General features: G+C 45.9%; 1 protein-coding gene across 1 annotated transcript in view; it reads right to left on the reverse strand.

Moving 5' to 3' along the window:
- Positions 1-21692, reverse strand: part of LOC138580116 (uncharacterized) — a 119731-nt gene that overhangs the window by 71620 nt on the left and 26419 nt on the right. The window contains exon 3 of the mRNA XM_069650393.1: positions 976-1206. Coding sequence (XP_069506494.1) covers positions 976-1206 — 231 coding nt within the window. The remainder of the gene's footprint in view (positions 1-975; positions 1207-21692) is intronic.

Consider the following 21692-nt stretch of genomic DNA (forward strand, 5'->3'; position numbering starts at 1 on the left):
TCAATTTTTTGGCATATAATTGCTATGGTATATGAGTGTGTTTCTGGCAAACAAATTATTGGCCCTCATTTTAGTGAATGTTGAACTATGCAGGTGCTTCAAGAAGGAGGGGGAGAGCAAGGCTTTAAAACTATATTTTGCATATAAAGGAGGGTCGCACATTTGGTAGAAATGTTTCTTCTATTATGTATTGAAAAAGTTCATCAAAATACTTGTTTAACAAAACAGAGTTTCTGTATTTACTTATACATCATTATCGTGGTTTTACTTTCTTCCCTCTCGCCCGTGCTTTGCGTTTTAAGCAATTGATGCAAATTTGAATGGCAGGAATGATGCTCAGTCTTCGTTAGTATAGTGAGAAAAACGGGTGGCAGAATAAGTCAAAGTTATCCACAGCGCTTGCACCGATAATTATGTTTTGCCCAAGAGGCTGCAGGTTCCTGGGAGGTGTGGGTATACTGCCATATACTACCACAGGCAATTAACAGTTAAGAAATGAGAGTCGCAGAAAGTCTGTGCCAAAGGGATGCAATAGTTGAATTCCAAATGGTATTTATTTTAAAGATAACAGCCTGACACGTGTTTCGAGCATCCTAGCTCTTTTTCTGAGACTTGTATCCAATAGTCATTGAGACAATTGAGTGTTGCAGGGATTTGCCTGTTCTGCAAAAAACTCTAATGCTTCGCGGTTGCGGTGGATTCTGCTGGCGAAAATGGTTTCTGCAATGAATATCGGGAGCGCTCCCGATATTCATTGCCATATGCAACACACAGTTGGCCGTATTCGTTAATATCATTACATCTGTATGGCATATCCTTATTTCATGATCTATTTTTTGTCAATATTTTAGCAAGAGCTAAAGTTAGATCTGCACCCCTACTTTAGAGAGCACCCACATATGGCGAGGAGAGCGTTGCAGTTTCTACGACTGTGGATTGACACCAGAGGCACAGTCTCCACCCAATTCCCTTTACCTGTAGCTGCTGGACCGAGGACAGCTTAAGCTTCTCTTCTACTTGAGTGACCTGTTTTTTCAGAGAATAACTCTGTTCAGAATATTGAAGCAAAGCTTCATTCAATTTGTGCAGAATCTTCATCTCTTCTTCCTTCAGTTGACTGAGGAACCGGCCCTTCTCCTCTTCAAGGAACTGATGGAGCTCGTTAAATTCATCCTCAATCCTCACCCGCTCTTTTTTAACTTTGGCCTGGAAAAATGTAAAATTAAATACAATGATTACATGTATGTACAACATAATTTGCTGTTGTTATGCATAGTACAAAAAGACAATGGGGGTAATTTCTTAAATCCCTCTTTTACCGATCCGGGGATTTTCATGGTTTTGCCAGGTGGACTGGCGAGGTGAAGCAGATGAAGCATGTCCGCTAGCTTTACCGATCTGCCTTAAAATCTGATAGAATTAAGGCCAAGAGTTTCTACAGAATCCATCTGAATTTACTGCCTAGTAAAAGCAGGGGAATACAATAGGAGTCCTTTGTAATGTACGACCTGCCTGGAATATTAGGCAGATGGCTTGCTCTAGGACTCATGGTTTGTTAAAGAGTGCCGTCTGTCTAAGCAAGATCTACTAAGTGCATTAAAAGGTGATATATAAAAATGCCAATTCATAGGGTTACGTCGTTCATATAAACATGTAATTAGATGCAAGAAATTAGAAGAGGAAGGGAACAATGGGAATCTTTGAGATATGCCTCTGCTTGTAATGACCACTGCGGTTTTTGGCACCTAATTGAAAAATATATGGATTCGGACCATTCAAATAGTTTGTACTGTAGCCATCTATTGCTAACAGGATTTTGCAGGATGACCCTTCGGAACCCATGGTTGTTCTAACTATCAAGTAGCGTGATGTCTTCACAGCTTTGTGCCCCCAGTATTTGGACATGGTCCCGTGGGTTGATAAACTCCAAGTATATTAGTTTAATGCCGAAGCATCTACAAGGGTCTTCTTTCCAATTACTTTTTTCAGTAGAATGAGCAAAGTGACATGGGTCCCGAAAAGATGGAAAAAAGCAGAGATAATTCCTATGTCTTGAATTGACGACCTGTCCCAGGTTCATGGTAACATCTTACTTAATTACTTAGAGGAGTGGATCCAAAAAGAGGCGATTTTAGTTGATGTACAGGTGGGATTTAGAAAAGCCTGGAGCACGATTGACCAAGCATTTCTGTTGTTTGCTATCTTAAGTAAAAATTTAATTTTAAAAAGGGAAGCCTTTTATATTGCTTTTATTGATTTTAAATATGGATCACAAAATCCTTTGGGAGGTCTTAGAAACTCTGAAAGTGTTGAGAGAAATCCTAAATCCAATTAGGAGACTATACAAGGATAACACTGCTGTTGTACGTTATGGCCAGAGAGGCGACACCCCGTACTCATTCCCCATTTTAAGTGGGGTTGCATAGGGATATCTTCTAGACCCCCTGTTATTTCTTATGTATATAAATGACTTGACAGTTAGAATATTACGTTTAAATGCAGAAGCCCCGAAAATTGCTTACAGGAAATTGTATTTTTTTTCTATGCTGATGACACCATAGTTATTTCATAAACACCTGCCAGGCAAAAAAAAAACTAGAAATAGTGTCTCTGTTCTGTGAGGAAAGAAAACTTAAATTCAATGTAAGCAAGATGAAAGTCATGGCATGTCATCATTCACACACAAAGAAGCATAATTTCCCCTTTGAAAGGATTTTCGCTGATACAGGTAGACTGCTTCGATTACTTGGGGGTTCGCCTCCAAAGTAACGTTAGGTGGTCAAAACAACTAGCCAGAAGCTAATGTGTACAGAAAAGGCATATGGGAACCTTATGGTCACTAAGTTGTAAACTGGAGAACAATCTTCCATTGACCCCCCCCATGAACGTTTACAGATCACAGGCTGTATTCGCTGCCTCGTATGGCAGTGAAATATGGGGCCATTCCACGTTTGGAAGTCAATCCAAGGTAGAAAATAGATTTACAAAACAAATCTTTGGCCTTCCTTCTTAAGAACTCCACCAATTCCGCTGTTTTTAGCGCTCAGGAGTATCACTATCAATTCTGAAATTGCCATTAAACCTGTTTTGTAGGGGCTTTGTATTCATTCAAGAACTGAGCCTCTACCAGGGTGCCACAGGGGCCGTCATCCATTCACAAGGTGCCTCTGCATGGAGGTGGTACAAACTTGTGAAATATATTTTAGAATCTATCGGCCAGCGTGATCTCCTACAGGAATTTGAGGCAGACATAAACAAGGAATTGGGAGAAGTCAATGATAGTTTAGAGTTCTTCCATTTAGAAAAGCATTTTGAAAGCTCTTGAATAGTTACTCGATTCGTATCTAGCTCATAAGACCTCATTCTCAGCAGGACCCCTTCTGAACGAGATCTCTACACTAAAAAAAAGATCCTTAGATCTAAAATTCAGGCTGAATATTTTTGCATGTTGGTGGACACACAACAGTTCTGTAAGAACCTGCCCTTTCTGTCCTGCTGTAACTGAAAGCGTGGTTCACTTTCTGTTAATGAGTCCCAGATACAGAGCGGTCAGAAAGAAATGCTTGATACCAAACTTTAGCAAATAATTTGTAAGATCTGTAACCAATGCTCATTTACTATGTAAGATGAAGTCATATTCAGAAGCTGTTTTTTGCAGTCAACAGTTATAATAATATTGCCTGGTGCTGGAGATGTAAATACTCAAAGCACTGAAATATTATGCAACTATGTACATTTTTTTTATTTAGTAATTTAGTATCCATGCACGATTGATTTATTGATATGTGATTTCATTGTTTGTGCTTTTAAAGACGTTTACATGAAATAAAGCGGATTGGCTGTCCACCTGCAATCATTAATTGCATTTGCATTTCTTATAAAGATATTGTGGAAAAGTGAAGAGTAAACATTAATTAGACTGTTTTTCAATCTGTTTTGCAAATGTAGAAAATTGCACACAAGGAATCTTTTGCACATAAGTGCAAATGTTCACGGTCCCCTACATTGCAAATTTGAATGTTTATAAAATGACCACCAACATCAAAGGTTAGGTATTTGGATACTAAATAGTCTAAGGATTTTCACCTAATTCCCAAATCTTCTTTTTAAGATATATGATAACAACAACAAAGGAAGACTCCCCTACACTGAGGCCATCAGGTTTTCCTCTAATCTTTACCCTTTCCTGAAAGAATTGCCATCGGGATGTGCCAGAGAAACCCTAAGTCAGGAGACTTGGCAGCTAACGGTCTGTCCTGGGAAGAGCGTGGAGAAAGGTAGATCTTGGGAGGCCCAAGGTCAGGAGACTCGTCAGCGAACCAACAGACCTGAGAGAGTAGCAAAAGGGCAGCAATAGACCCTGTGATATCTTGACCAAAAAGAGAATACTGGATAGTGTGATGGTGAAGGGAGGGGGTCTTGGTGAGAAGTGAGCTTGGAGTAGCATTGCAGAGTCTAGAAGAATTGGTGGTGTCCAAATCCAGAACATCATTTCCTCTTGAAGTAATGATAATGCCCCAAATGTACTCTTGAAGAAAGTACCACCACTGCTTCCCTGCTCGTATGACAACTGCAATGCTTGCAAATAAATATGTTGCAATTATATTATTAGCTTGTTATATAAAAAACATATCACACGTACACACAAACAATTCTCTTTTTACTGTAAGAAGACAGATCTTACAAGAGCCCAGCCTGCTCCGACCACTCCATTGTTTCTGATGCTGCAGCCATCATTGTCGCCATGGTTGCAAGATATACATACCGCACATGACACACATAGACACACAAATAAACGTAGACTACCCTTCCTGGTGTGGGGGAAAGTGCAGCTTGCAGGATGGGCTCACACAAGTTAGAAAAAATCTCTCATCCACAGTGCAAAACATTTTAAGCATGCGTCCCCGTACCCCCACTTTTTACTAGCTTGTTCTGCTACGATCTGAGCCGGACATGGCACAAGCTGACTGCAACTGGAGATGGAAGCCCCCACGCCACCCCTTAGATGGCTCCTGCTGGTTCTAACCCCTCCTCCACACACAAGGTGTTCTTCACTTCACACCGGTGCAAAACAGCAGCCCTGCCATGTACACCTGCGGTGCATGGCTCCGTATCTCTCTTACAATTGTAAGGAAGGCATGGTATCGAACAGTGAAGACAGACACAAGTCATCACAGTTCAAGGATGTTTATTGAACTTCAAGTGGGTTTGAAAAACACCTATCTAATGCTAAATCTAAAGGTGGGAGCAAGCTACGGCCATCAAATAATAATCCCCCCGTCCTAGTAGCGTCTGGCCAAAATAAAAGGGCCTATAGTAACAAACCTATTACTAATCCTTACTCTTAAATACAAATGGTGTGGGAAAAAATGTATACAAAAGAAAAGTGTTCAAGAAATGATATGTCAGGATAGTTGAGCCGTTAACTTCCCTTCCCCAAATTTTCAGCACGGGACAAGGTTGCACACTCGAGCTTAGCACATACTGAGGCTTTTCTAGCATGAGGATGCAGTTCAAAATCTCATTATCAGGTCCTTCTGTGCCAAAGTCTCTTTGCCATTCAAAATCTCATATTTCAGAGGGCCTGATGCGACAAAAAAACATTCAAAGTTCCTTTCTCCTAAGGATTCTCATACGCACAACTTCTATGGTGATTCACTGTTCACCCCAGGTCCCCCTCCGCTGAGCTCAGATGCACTTTAACACAAAACCTTCAGTTGGTCTCCCTCCACTGGGCTCGGACCAAATCGAAGACTTTTGACTGTGCGCAGGGTTTTGATTGACCCATCGCAGGATCACTTCGATTCACAATTCTTTGTTCGCTTCTTAACATAACCCTTTAACTCTCACTTCTGCCACTTCTCAGCTGGATACCTTACAGAGACCTTCGATTGAGCACCCAAGTGGTGCCGGATCATTCTGTCAAAGGTACCATATCAAAGTTCAAACACTCATCAGCAGTTCAACTTTTACTTGCGTCTTTTCTCACACGTATTTTAGCAATGTTCGTTCTAGCGCTCGCCATACAATTTTGCTGCTTGCAACCTTGGCTTCAACACAGACCGGTCTTGAATTGGTCTCACCGGCTGTGTTGATTTCACTGACGCTTTTTTGTTCTTGGAGCCAAGGACAGTACTACAGCGGCTGCTGCTTCTCCCCGCCTTGATTATTTACGCGGGAGGGCCCTTTGGTATCTCCAACACACAATATAGGATTGTTCAGCCTGATTTCCTGGTCTTACGCTTTCCAATCTCGAGGGCTCGTGAAAGTAACGGTTTCTTGTCAGAAGGGTCAAGGGAATTTCTCTCCTTGTGATCCCCTCCTGTGTTGCCATCTTTGTTCTCTCGTTCAGCTGCCGTCTCGAAACTGTTGTTACCTTGGGTGCTTTCGTGCTCCACCTTTTATCCATGTGGGGAAGCTTAAGCTTAATGGAAGCCAGGTGTGAGCGATGGTCAGTAATTGCCTGACCTCACCAGACCATTGTATTGGGACACATCAGGTATACTGCTCAGGTGTTAGTCTGTTTTCTCCCAGAACAGGCTGTCCATGTGAAAGTTTTTGTGCAGGAAAGGGTGGGTAGAGTTCCTACATATCCTATCTGATAAGATGGGGTAAAGGTGTTACTTGGAAGGGATACCACGTCTCGCCTTCCAGTATCCCACTCCCATTCACCGAAGACCCCTTACCCAGGTGGTCCTCCCACACTGGTCCACCCCAGGAACTGGATCCAATAGTGATGGCCGTGTAATGTCCACCTGGAAGACAGATTACGGGGGCTGTAGTGGGTGAGACACCTTCTGGTTTCTCACACAATTCAGGAATAAAATGGCTACCTTGCCGAAAAAATCACATACTGCAGAACCAATCACATCCTACTGACATCACTAACATACAGCATATCCAATCAGGTGCTACTTACAGCAGAAAAAACTAGACACTCATACCCACAAGCAAGTACATGGGCATTTTGAGAGAAATTTTAGAATGAAATGTATTTATTATAGTAACTTGTTTATTTTAAATTCAAAATACATTAACATGTGTAACATACCTTTAAACGCTGCTGTAATTATTTTTTAAATCATCAATGAAGTTAAATAACTTTTACTTAAACTTAACATATGGCAGCCGCCATTTTGGAAGTAAAAATGGCTGACAAATTCAGCCAATGATACAAATGCAGCTAAAGATTGTGGTGTGGTTTAAACTGGATATGGATGGGAATGAGTGTGAAATGATATCCATTTAACTTAGTGATGGGTATAAATGGGTGGGATACATAGCCAAACAACACAAATCCATCCTCATATGCCATCTGCATTGAAAAGCCTTAGAGACCCTCGTTCAAAGCTTCTATTTGAAGCTCTAATGATAAAGTTCTTATTTTAATGACAATAGTTTTGGCTTACAGGTTGCGTTTTCAGTGCCACGTAATAGCCAAAATAAAATAATGAGCTCAAATCCTGCGGGTCCCTTAGAAGATGGCAAAATGCTTTCTGAAGTAGGAGGCTGCTGCTAACACAGGGTTCTAAATTGAGGGGAGCTGGGAGCTATTAAGCTCCAGCTTGTAGCCTAGAAGAGTCTGGTTATCTTGACACCAACAGCTAGCAGGAGCTACTTTTGGTGCTGCAATCTAACTAATGCTGAATAAACACACCTATAGGGATTTGACTCTTTGAGTTTGGGCCAATTTAAATAAATATTAGGACACATCTATACGACACTTAAAACACAAGGTGTCATAAATAATGGACACAATTAGGTTTACATCTTATGTGGAAGTTAGGTTGGAGGAACAATATGTACTAGATCCTTGGTTTCCCGGTAATAGCTTCTGGTCACTGGTTAATTCTGGAAACCCAGGGATTATTTTAGCTCCTGCTTATTGAATCTTAAATTCGATCCCTGTAACAAAATGTGAAATTAGGTTATATGGCCATAAACATGAAATGTTTCGGAAGAAATAACTTTGCACATTGAACAAAAATGCATTCGTTTACACGCTACGAGAGAGAAAGAGTAACAGAGAGACAGAATTGCCCTAGATGAGCACAATATTAGTCCTGATCATTGTCTTCGTTTCACGTGGCCACACATGTATTACAATGCCATATTCATAATGTCTTTAAAAATGTATAATTGACTCTTTCAACAGTGCTGTGCCCTAGTTGATCACATAGTAATGCAGGTTTCTGTATTGCCACAGAAAATAACTAAGCCAATTGTATGTTGCCCTTTATGTCACTGCAGGCCATGTTGTGGCAACCTCCCAAGCCCACCTTTGTCACAATGCAGGTTGTGCATTGCCCACACACACTATTTGGTATTATGTGTGGCAGCATATCACCCTGTCACCAACTCTATTTCAGACAAACTAATGGTAAATACAATCACTCACACACTTGCACACACTCACACACAGCCACACTCATTATTGTACCCGACATGATCAACCTTTAGGCACCAAGACAGCACGGTTGTCCACGTAAATGAGGAGCCCACACACCCTAAGAAGTTAGAAAATAACAAGGCAATCAAAGGGGCACCACATGGCCAAACATGGATGTTTGAACTAACTTCCAAATGACACAAACATAATTATTTGACATTCAACCCATAAATCATGCATAGACCATAACTGTATAAAAGTTCTAAATAACAGAGCACAGATCAGCCAATCCCACCCTACCCCAGAAAGTCAGCCCTTCTCCATGGTGTACTGTGAATGGATGAGGCAGTACCTCCCTTGTTGCAGGAGTCACCCTGCAGGGAAATCTTACACCATATGCCTATGCTAATGCCTGACAGAATCTGCCATCCCAGGAAGGATAGGCCTTAAACATTAGATACATACTGCATGCCTGCCTTTGCCCTCGAATCACAATGTATCTGTTTCACAAAGCTGTGTAAGGAACTCAGGCACAGATCCTTACCTCACCAGTGGCCATAGAGATTGCAAACTCAGGATAACAATGTTACTAGAATGTCCATCCTATCTCCCCACACAAAAGCCCTTCTTTCACTGCTTCCTATCCCCTTCTTGTAGCTGCTGCATCCCCATTAGGCCAATGGATGGCGTACCCATATTTATAGGGCAATTCAAGGTGTACAGGAGCCACCTTCTATCTTCTCTGCTCCACTTCTCATCGTGAGGAATCCCCTGCAGAATCTCTGCATCACTACAAATCCAAAGCTCTGGTGCTGCTTTAACGCCTTGTGAGTTGTGGCTGGTGGGTGTGAGGGAATTACATGTTGGCTTGTGGCTTTGTGCACTGTGTGTGATGTGCATAAGAAAGGCAGGAGATAGGATGGCAACTATCTGGGAGAAATAAGCAGGAATTCTAGCGCCTGCTTCAACCGCCTTATGAACGCCTGACTAATGCATTCTGTTGCCCATGACAGACATTGGCTGACAGGCAAAAGACTCAGCAGGTCACTGAGCAATTCCCCAGAGCTGTTTAGAGTGTGGTATAGGCATCTCGTTGCTTGCCAGCCAACATAGTAAGGAAGGTGAAATTGGTGCGTGTCGCCATCAAATTTCAAGCAGCAATCTCTGAACCAAATGTTCTTGCCTCCCATAATCATTCGCATAGAGCTTCTATTAAATGAGTGGATGTTACAGACTGCCCATTTTAGTCATATGCACATGGGGAGAGAGAGAGAGGGAGAGGTAGATATTGCCCGTGGCAATGTGAGATAGTGAACTGGCCATTGGTAGGCATGCAGGGTTGCAGGTTGTTTTGCCTTGGAAGGCCTACTCTGCATTTTCCAGACTAACTCCCCTCTAAGATGTAATGCCTTACAATGCACCCACAAACCACCAACAGTCGCCCACCAAAGGCCACCTAGATGTTTGCACACCAAAAATAATCAAGCTAGGATTAAGTTCTCCTGTTTATGCCTATCACACTCTTCAGGATCAGAGGCTAACCAAACCCATAGCATGGTAGTCTATCATCTCTTGGGCTACTCCCTATGCATACAATACTCCCAAGTGTCTCTGCTCAATGCTTAGAAAGCAGATAGACACACAGGAAAGAGGTACTTCCAATCTGCACCCATCAACACCACTTCCTCTCCCACTGTTCCACTAATTACCCCTCCTCCTTTTTCTTACATAGACATGTGCCGTCGAAGCCATGCAGAGAAGGCGGCTGTACAAGACCACTTACATTACATCACATATTATACCATGCGTGGAAATGCTTAAGTCATCATAGCTGCCCGCTCAAATGCATATACTGCAGGTTACATGGTCAAGATTTAGATAGCAGAGCTGCTCTCTTAAATCACACATTTAGCAGTGCACATGAACAGGCTTCACAAACCAGAGCTATCCCTCTAAATCACACATCCTGAACTGTACAAGAGCAGGCTTTACACAGCAGAGCTATCCCCATAAATCATATGTCCTGCACCCTACATGATCAGGCCTTAGCAGAGGTATTCCCCTAAATCACATGTCTTGCACCCTACATTTGTGGGCTTTATGCAGCAAAGCTATCTTCCTAAATCACACATATTGCAATATATGTGGTTAGGCTTTAGACAGCAGAACTATGCTCCTAAATTGCCTACACTGCACACCCTACAGGGTCAGGCTTTAGACAGCAGAGTTAACCACTAAATTGCAGAGATTACCTTACATGAACAAGCTTTAGAGAGCAGAGCTATCCTCCTAAATGAACAGACCACACACCCCAAAAAGGTATAAAATTAGCAGGTGGTCTGCTTTTCAGATGTGTGTAACGAACTTAGAATTACTCACCCTATTACACGGACTAAACGTTCTTGGACACGGGAAGGCAATAATGCACACTCAGACCATTAGGTAGAAAATATTTGGCTCTTTACAGGCCCTTTATTCATACTAAAATAAGCATACATATAACTGTAGAATATATACAACTGGTTATACATGGATACATGAACAAGGACAGGTATGATAGATAAACATCACTGTTAGCGCAGTTGTAGGAGAAAACGTCATCTCGGCCACGACAACACTACCCAGTCCCAATGCAGGTAGGTAGAGAGATCACACCTCAACTAACGGGGTCTGGAGTGGAGCGCCCTCACTCTCAGCGAGACTTCATCACCCGGGGTTGCAATTCACTGTCTCCTCTTGGGATACCTCTCTTCTTAAGGTGGACAAATCCCTGCCCCTCATAACTTGCCGACTGCCCCTGGCCAAAGGACAGACAGCAAGCATGAGAGGCAAGAGCGAAAAAATCCAGATAGTAGTGGGGAAACCCAGCTCGTCTCTCACGCGCTCGTTCCCAGCACCCCTTATCAATGCTCCTGCACATCTCTGAATCCCCTCTTGGCTCGTCCTTGAGTGAACAATGAGTGAACAATGCGAAACTGTCCTCCATAATAAGCTCATCTGCTTCACACTAAAATATCACAACCATTGCAGAACTCATGTCTGCCTTCTAACTGAGCTCACAGTAAAGTAGACTTTCATTATGGTTTGGAAGTGAATGCCAAAATGGCCACGCACCAGCGCCATGGTTTAACTCATTTTCACACATGTACTGCACCAGGCAGCCAAAGAAATGTCTTTTGGAACTAACTTCGAAACAGTACAACCCCAATCATATGGCATTCATCCCAGAAATCAAAACAAACTATGCAGTTGGACTGCCCATCCTATCCCTCGCAGCCAAACATCCTTTCTTCACTGCTAGCACCCTCCAACTTCCATCAGCCACTGCACCCCCTTTAGGCCAATGGAGCTCTTTAAGGAATCTGGGATCCAACTTCTGCTCCCCATCGCAGGATTTCAGCAAAACTCTGAAAACAGAAGTTCTGGTGCTGCTTTAACACCTTTTAAGTCGCGGCTGGTAGGGGCAGGGTAATGTTCCTTTGGTCTCACGCTGTGTACACTGTATGAGAGGAGTCAGAGGCTTGTGGGAGACAGCGGGGTAGACCACTGAGAAAATAAACGTGCAGGGGTTCTGGCCCTTGCCCCAATAACACCTATTAAACACAATGGGCTGACTCTGGCGGGCAATGCCATGTTGAGCAAAAGCCCCAACAGGCCACTGAGAACAGCACCTCAGCATGTTAGAGTGGGGTTTGAAGTATCATTCAGCCTGCCAGCCAAAAAACTAAGGAAGGTGAAACGAGTTAGGTTCTTGCCTGTCATACCATGTATTTTATGGTAATATGTGGAGCTTCCAGACTGGTCTCTTCCTCTCATCTGCCAATTCGTAGTTCCTTGTATTTTTGTCAGAGAGAGAGGAATAGAAGTACAGAAAGAGAAGCAAGAAGCCAGAGGTAGGAGTGAAGGCCTTTAAGGTGTACTTCCCCTTCCTCCAGTAAGAGATTCACCTCCAAGATCTCCTACCACCTTACACTACACACACATCTTTAAAAATAGACGTATTTAGCAAATCAACACTAATTGAGCCAGGACTAAGTTCTCCTCTTTAGTCCTATCACACTCTCCCACATCAGCAACTAAACAGACCCAACGTGCTGTAGTTTATCACATCTTGGGCTCTTCCATAGGGGTAGCATACCCTCAAGTGTATCCGCTAAACTGATAGAACACTGATTGGCACACAGGAACTGGCTACATCCGACCTGCACCCATCAACACCACAGGTTTCCCATCTGCCTCCCCCACAGTCCCACTAATGACCCCCCTTTGCTGCAGAGCCACATGTGGTAAGGCCACCAAAAGTGGCAGAAGGGAGCTATACAAAACCATTTATATTACATTGCTTACAAATCAGCCACTGTTTGTTCATTTTGCTTTGTGGTAGTAGCCCAGTCCATACTTTTCTGTTGACTTCTGCTTCTCACTGTACGGGTTGTGTAGGTACATTCTTGACATTCACGTCTGCTGTGGCTTGACCATTGCACCCACTCACAACATTGGAGAGTGATATACGTGTATCACAAGATATACATTGTGGATGGGCCAAAACGATGCCCTGCACACGTTGGCATGCAGTGTATAAAACAAAACAGACTGCTTGGCTCTGGCCTCTGCTTACAGCAGCTGTTCAGCATCAGAGTAGCCGCTGCTGCTTTGAGGCTGAAAGTTGAGGCCCCAAGGAACTTGGCTCTTCTAAAATAGATGGAGGGGCACAACCCCACCCCTCAGTATATAGGAGCGTCCAATAAATGGACAGAATAAACATTGCCACAGTCAACAGTTATGGCTCTTGTATAGATAATAGGCATTTGCCAGGCACTGCCATCATATGCCCGTGTATTCACACCATTTCCAAGTTGTGGCCAGTTTATGGCCAGGTGGTAATATTAGGGCAATTACTGGAAAATGTTTTTCCACGCCCGCACATATACCAAGGCTGTTGGCTTTCTAATTCATACTTTTCCACCAAGTGTGTGCGTATCCACCTATAGAGGGCCAGATTAGGAGGGCCAGATCCTCCTAAAGAGGGCCAGATTCTCAAATATGAGTGCGAATAAACAGCGCAGAGAATGCTCTCATTTCATTTGCGCTCATTGCTGAAATGCTCAGGTCACTTTAGTTATTCTCAAAGGTGTTCTGAGTATTTGAGGAGGGGCTGGACAAAACAGCACACAAATGCGCTGTCCAGCCCCCTGGCATGAGTTAGTGACACTAATGTAGGTCAGGCTGCCAGCAACCACCTGTTTGCTGGGAGTGCATTTCACCGTGACGATCCGTTAAAGGGCCCGTCTTAGTGAAATCCTTGGGGAAAACAATTATTTCTATCGCTGTTTGGGGGATTTAAAAGCAGGGTTAGGACTCTGTCCCTGGTATTATTTTCACCTCACCCTGTGCATGTTTCAAAAGGTGCAGGGGGCATTTGTGAATTGGGGATGTGATTTTAAATGCCCAGAAATGCCCCCTCATTTTATGTGCGCAAATGTGCTGCTCCTTTCTTGGTGCAAGTGAGGAGAAGCGCTAGGGCATCCCCACCCTCACTTGAGCCAAAACAATTTTCGAGAATCTGGCCCAGAGGCTTTTAGTCACATCAATGAGTTGGTCAGGGTTTTGGGTATTTGATGGGACCACATGAACGCTTATAGCCATAGTGATGTGCTGGCGTGTAGCCCAGTATTTCACAGTTTGCGTCCAATGTCGATCTGTATTTTCGAAGCAACTGATATAATTATTTTTAAAAATGGCTGTACAAGGGGCCAATAAGTATCGCGGTGGAGGACAAATAACATTTATTTGTAACAACTGGCAAACTATTGAAGAGGTTGATTTCAACATGTAATTGATCTCTGCATACAAGCACAGATTGTTCTACTAGAAAACATTGTGTCAATGATATTTATTTATTGTGTCTTTAAAATGCACCTATACACAATCTGTTTCAAGGTGCAACAAGATAAGAGGGGGTGGGAACAGGGGTGACAGAACAAAAACGGTCCTACTAGGCCTTGTGGCATTCAGATCGTGCAAGTACAGTAACAAGAAGTGCAGGAAGAGGTGTGTGGGGAGGTGCTGGTCAGGGATGAAGGGCCTTTGTTTGGGAGTGCCAGAGGAGGCCAAGGGAGGCCAGGTGGACCGGGGGTCCACCTGCCAAGTGCGAGGGAAGGGGCTGGAAGGGGTCAAGAGGTGTAGGACTAGCCAGGCAAGTGCAGGGGAGGGTGGCGCTCAGAGGAAACCAAGGGCAGGGGCAGACTGGTCGAGGACGGCCTGGTGCCCTGTAAGACTCTGAAGGAACAAGGCAGCCAGTCGAGAGGCAGAGGGGGGCATTAGCAGGGGAGGGGGTGAGTGAAGGATGAAGAGAAAAGGAGGGTCTTGAGAAGCTTCCGAGACTTAAAGAGATCCGGCTCAAGTCTGAAAGGGTCAGGGAGGCCACTCCAGAGAGATGCGTCTGCCGATGAGAGAGGACTACCCCCCACTCTCCACTTGGCAAAGCGTCTGATCTGCAGAGAGTTGGAGCTAGAAAAGCGAAGGGCTCTAGCAGTTAGGTTTTTAGGGAGAGAGAGTTGGATGGTCCCAGGCCCCAGAAAGCCTTGTGGATGATGTAGAGTGTCTTAAACTTGATCCTTGCAGCAACCGGGAGCCAGTGGCGAGAGCTTAGGGCTGGAGAGATGCAGTCCCTGGGCTTGAGTCCAAGGATAAGACTTGCAGTCCTATTCAGGATCAGTTGAAGGGGGCAAAGGGAGGAGTTAGGCAGATTGAGGAAGAGGCTGCAGCAGTAGGTCAGCCTGGAGAGGAACAGAGCTCTGGAGACATTGAGTTTCTGGGGGAAGGTGAGGAAAGGGAGAATGCCTCTGAGGAGGTGTAGCTGAAAGTGGGCCTTCTTGGCAAGGTCTGTGATGTGATGAGAGAAGGAGAGAGAGGAGTCGACTGATGATACCATGTTTTTTTGGTACAACGTCCTTTCATTGCGGGATGTTTATTTGCCGGTTTTGTACCGCAATTTATTTTCGAAAAAACCCATCTAATTTATTTAGAAAATGGGGAGTAACCCCCCCAAAAGTAATTAAAAAAAATGTGATGGGTTTTTTCGTAAAAAAAATCATGGTAAAAAACCCAGCGAAATAACATCCCACGATGAAATGACATGGAACCGTATTTTTGCGTCACAGGAGGGTGAAGTAAGGGAGCCCATGGAAGATGTCCAGGGTGTAGGAGGGAAGGAAGGAGCTGGGCTCCCAATGAGAAGGGTCTCGGTCTTACTGATATTAAGGCAGAGATCATTAGCAGTGCACCGCGCCTAAATAGCAGACAGATAGTCCGGAATGAGAGAGGAAGCGGAGGAGGCGGAGGAGGGAAGCTTGAAGGAGCGCTGCGTGCCTTCCGCAAAACTTTGGAAATGAGGAGAGAAGGCACAGGTCAAATGGGCTGGAGGGACAAGGTAGATGGTGAAGAGCCAGGGCAAGAGGCTAGATCCATGAGGGACACTACAGCTGGAGAGTGAGATTGAGGGGAGAAAAGGGATCTAGGGAGGCAATGTCACTGTAAGGTAACTGCAAAGTAACCAATCAAAACATTGACAGTAAGTGAATTATAAGCCATTATAATTGCATAAGTCTTTTGATTTGATTTGATTTGATTTGAACATGTATAACGGGTGCAGGATGAACTTTACCGTATACAGGTGCAGATGATTCAACATAACACGAACAGGAAGGGGGGCGTGGCCAGCACGCATGCTGTAAAGACAGGTTCCCGTGGAGCTCCGTCCGAGATCCTGCTGAAAAGACCTATAAATGCTTAAATAGCCCTGCTACACCCGATCTAAGTGCATAATCCAGCAGGGGAACCAACCCCCATCACTCGACCAGACTCCTGATCCAAGTCGCAAAGGAGAACTCGAAAAACGCGGAGCCTAAAGCCGAGCCCCAGGGGAAAGCAAGATGGCGCCGCCCGCAGCGAGATGAGACTGACGCGGCAGCCGACTCGAGGCCCCGTGGAGCCCACAGCAACAACCGACAGACTGGACCAGCTGAGCCGCGGCTCATCTCGGCGCCAAAGGCCGAAAGAGCAGAACGCTGCGAACCGCGGACCCTAAAAGGCGAGAGCGGACACGACTATCCGGGGCTCGCCACGCGGGGAGACCTTCGGCCCCGCGAGCAGCGTACACCTGCGTATTATTGCATGCCGCTGGGGGCGCCGGGCCTGCAACCCGAAGTATCACCCGGGCTCCAACCCAGGAGCACGTAGCGGAGGCCGAGAGTGAGCACTGAGCCACCCGGATGCACCCCCCGGCGAAAGCGACGGTGTGCAGACCTTCTGATTTGGGCCCACGGTGAGACACTGGGCCGCGCTGCAATCCGCGGAATCCGAAGACCATCAACGGAACGGCACCTGAGGGACACACAGCGAGAGGGGAGAGACCCCCTAACACACGGTAGGCCACCCAGCCGAGGCAGGACAACAGACGGGCCGCGGAGCATCGCTCGAAGACCCCAACAAGTAACACCGAGACCGTGGTATTAACCGCAGGAGATATCCCAGCACCACATAACGTGCGAGTCAAGAGCAGGAACCGGAGGGACCCAGGGAAGGGGATGTCACCCCCCAAGAGCAAACCGAAACTGGTCACAATGGACTCATTTACGACGGCTAAACCCCAGAGACAACCCCAACAGGACCAGGAACCTGCGGGGGAACCCCCACAGAAGGAAGAAGACCTCAAACACGCACAGGTACTCCAGGCAATATCAGCCCTTCGCACATCGGTGGAGGGGAAGATAGAAGAGGTGAAATCGGACATACAGCTCATGCGACAAGATGCACGGAATCTCACGGAAAGGGTCAAGACGGCGGAAAGCACACTAAAAGACACGGTGGAGGACACCCAAGAACTGCAGTCGAAAGTACTGGAGCTTGAGCAGAGGGCGGTGAGGCTGGAGGCACGGTCAGAGGAAGCGGAGGGCCGAGCCCGCCGAAATAATGTTCGCATATTAGGGGTTCCTGAAGACATGGAAGGCCCGGACCCGACCGACTTCGTCGAGACGCTACTACTGCAAGAGGTAGGCCCAGGGAAGCTCACCCAAGGGTTCTCAGTGGAAAGAGCCCACAGATCACTCCAAAAGCGCCCACCGCCAGGCTCGCACCCACGACCAATCATAGCTAAAATCCTGAATTTTCGAGACCGTGAAACCATACTACGATACTCAAGAGAAGGAGGAGAAATCAAACGAAACGGCTCAACGATAGTCATTTATCCAGACTACACGCCCACTGTGCAACGAGCAAGGAACTCTTTTATCCCAATAAAGGCGCAATTACGAAAACACAATTTAAAGTATATGCTGCTCTATCCGTCACGCCTCAAGGTCCTCTACAAAGGAAGAGCAACATTCCTGGAGACACCTGCTGCAGCAGGCCTATGGCTGGAACATAACAACCTGGCCGACGGCAAGGAAGATCCAGCGAAATCGGACAAGGGATAACATCACACCCACCAACACAATAAGCAAGGGGAGACCCCCCCGCACAGAGCCAACAAAGCAGTCACTGAGACCCCAGAGACATATCATTAAGCAGATAGCTGTACCGGACGGAAACTCGAAGGACCACACGAACACTGAAAAACGACCCACCCCTACGGAAACTGTGTGGGTAACCCACCTACACACACCCTGATCCGGAAGGCCAGGAACGGCCTCGAAGGCTCGGGACCCCCCGAGCGTTGCAAGTTGGAAGCAACTGCTGGGGACAGTTCAAAGTTACATGGTTTACTGTTCCCATTCAGAAGAATGGAAGTTACTACTTTTGGTAAGTCTCCGAGATCGATCAGAAGGGGTAGAGGAGCAGGATGGAGGGAAAAGGAAAATCGCCTCTTGTCACACACAGGGGAGGGGCCACCTACGCCTGCATTTAGCACGCGAATACCGGGGAAAAGGGAATTGAACGGACACTATGCCCACTCCAAACCACCATGACTACAACAGCAGTTAAAATAATGACTTGGAATGTGCGAGGTTTGGGGACATACATTCGCAGAAACAGAATTAAGACTTACCTGAATAGAAAAGGGGTGAAGATAGCACTACTACAGGAAACTCACTGCACGGCAGACTCACTAACCAAACTTCAAACGCACTGGGGGGGGCAGGGTTTTGGTACTACATACTCCAAATACGCCAGGGGAGTATATACCTGGATACACCCACAGCTCCCTTTCCGCCTGAGAAAATCAGTAGTTGACCCAGAGGGTAGATTTGTTATATTATGGGGACATATAGAGCAGACAGAAATATGCATAATCAACTCTTACTTCCCCAACAGCAACATACCGGCTCACCTGGACTCACTATACCCCAAAATTGTGCAACACAGAGATAGCTTACTCCTGTGGGGAGGCGACCTCAACTGTGTATGCGACCCGACAATTGACAGATCCATCCCCCACCCAAAGGGCCCATCGGCAGCGACAACGGCACTGACTACAATGATAGAGAGACTGGACCTAGCAGATGTGTGGCGTGAAATGCACCCATTGCAGAGAGGCTACTCATACTATTCATCCCCCCACAAAATATACACGAGAATAGACCACATCCTCATAGGTAGAGAACACCTGCCACGGATGGAAGGAGCGCAGTATTTGGGAAGAACCATATCTGATCACTCCCCACTAATGGTGACATGGAACCACAGTGGCCCCAGGCCCCCAATCCCCATGTGGAAAATGCCAACAGAAGCACTCAAAGACCCAGGCTTTAGGGAGGAGCTACAAGAATCCATAGATAACTACATAGACAAAAATGTGGGAAGTGTGAAACACAGCAGCACGATATGGGATGCCCTGAAAACAGTAATAAGGGGAGAAATTATTGCTAAGGCCGGGGGAATGAGGAGACAGCTCAGGAAAGAACTGGACCAGTTGGAAAAAGAGATAGAAAGACTAGAGGCAGCCCAGGCAGGCAACCAGAACAGGGAAACAGAACTTCGAAAACTCAGGGGAGAAAATGATTTGGCGTGGAATAGGCTGGAGAAGCTCGACCACGTGACAAAAACAAATAGGGCACACACAGAGGCGGACAGACCGGGAAGGCTGCTGGCCTGGTTATGCAGAAGAGAGCACCCTAGACACTCCACCACGGCATTACAAGACGAGGAAGGGAACACACATCATACACAACAGGGCATAAATGATACCTTCAAACAATACTACACGAAACTCTACTCGCATGCAGAACAGGTCCCTCCAGAACAGATCTCAGACACACTTGAAGAGATAGGACTCCATAGGATATCACCCGGGCAGGCCCAAATGCTAGATGCTGAAATCACACTCGACGATATAACAGAATCTATCCGGTCTCTGGCAACGTGCAAAACACCCGGCACTGACGGCCTGCCCCCAGAATTCTATAAAGCATATGAACCCTCCCTCACACCCCTACTACATGAGGTATTCCAGGAAGCCTATGAAAGGGGAGAGCTGCCCGAAAGCATGAGGGAAACATTGGTGGTTCCGGTCCTTAAACCGGACAAACCTGCGGACCTGTGTGATTCTTACCGCCCACTAGCGATGCTAAATTACGACGCGAAAATACTAACATCAATACTGGCAAAGAGGCTATCCAGAATCATAGAGGACATAATACACATCGATCAATGTGGCTTCATACCGGGCAGGAACACATCAATGAACCTGCGTAGACTACAACACATTATGACTCAAACCAATGAGGACAGAAGCCCATACGCGCTGATGTCCTTAGACGCCATAAAGGCGTTCGACTCCATCTACTGGGAATGGCTGGTGGCGGTACTTAGAGAATTTGGATTCGGGCCCAGGTTCATCAGATGGGTACAGATATTGTACACCGGACCAAGGGCTAGAGTGAAATCTGGGAAACACATATCAGAAGCATGGGACATACAGAGAGGGACCAGGCAGGGCTGCCCCCTATCCCCAATGCTATACATACTTGGGCTAGAACCTATAGCGATCTATTTTCGGAAACAGTTTTTCGATGCCGGCATAAGACTGGGGGGGGTAGATCACATCATTTCACTCTATGCGGACGATGTCCTCATATATGTTAGAGACCCACACCTCAACGTACCAGTTATGCTGGAGGTCTTGGACAACTACTCCAAGGTGTCCGGGATCCAATTCAGCAAGTCTAAATCCTGTCTGTTCCCCCTGGCGGCCTTGCAACATGTTGAGATAGAGACACTCCCAAAGGTAGGGATAAAATGGCAAACCACCAAATTTAGATATCTAGGGATCCAGATACTGCACACCCCCACGCTGATGCACGAACATAACACGATGATGACGCTACGGGCCCTACGCAAATCCACAATCTTCTGGTCGCGGCTCCCCCTGTCAATGATGGGAAGGGCCTCCATAGTTAAGATGGCTGTCCTACCGCGCTTCCTGTATGGGTTCCAAAATATACAATGCTATATTAAAAAACCCTTCTTCAGACTGCTGGAGACACTGATAAAGGAATTCCTATGGGGAAAGCACAGACATAAAATAGCACTGTCAACATTAACCCTGCCATACACAAGGGGTGGCATTCAGCTCCCTAACTTAGAAAAATACTACCTAGCAGCACAGCTAAGCTTCACGACTAAATGGTTATCAGACGAACCAACTGAGGAAAACCCCTTATTACAGGCCATGAGCCTGCCACACCGCCTGAAAGAATTGGTATGGATACCACCGAAACCGATGGGAGAAACACCGCACATAGTCAACTTGGGGAGGGAGATCTGGCGCAGGGCGAGGACACTCACCAATACACAGAGGGCCTACTCACCGGAGATCCCACTGCTCGCAGACTTATACACAGTAGCCACAGACCTGAAACAAATCAGATTATGGGAAAGAGAAGGGGTCTACACCTGGGGAGACCTATACGAAGAAGGCACATTCAAGGACTTCGACACGCTGCGAGATAGAGAGGGCATACAATCGGGTCAGTTTCTCTGGTACCAGAGGACCCGTGCCACTGCGCGAAGCAAATGGGAGACATGGCCCGAAGAACCGGACACAGACCCACTACTAACACTGCTATATAACCTGGGGGAGGGTAGTAGACCAATATCCCAAATATATAGGCAACTGAACGACACACCTAATCCCCGAAGCGCAGACATGAAAAGGAAATGGGAAGTGGATATAGGCAGGGAGATGACAGAGGAGGAGTGGAACCGGGCGCTCACGTTCCCCAAGGAGGTGTCGAGAAATCACAGGTTTAGGCAAATACAGATGAACACGCTATACCGAACCTACCTAACACCGCAGCGGATA

This window comes from Ambystoma mexicanum, chromosome 3p (genome assembly GCF_040938575.1).
Source record: "Ambystoma mexicanum isolate Mex_15411 chromosome 3p, UKY_AmexF1_1, whole genome shotgun sequence".
NCBI classification, from domain to species: Eukaryota; Metazoa; Chordata; class Amphibia; order Caudata; family Ambystomatidae; genus Ambystoma; species Ambystoma mexicanum.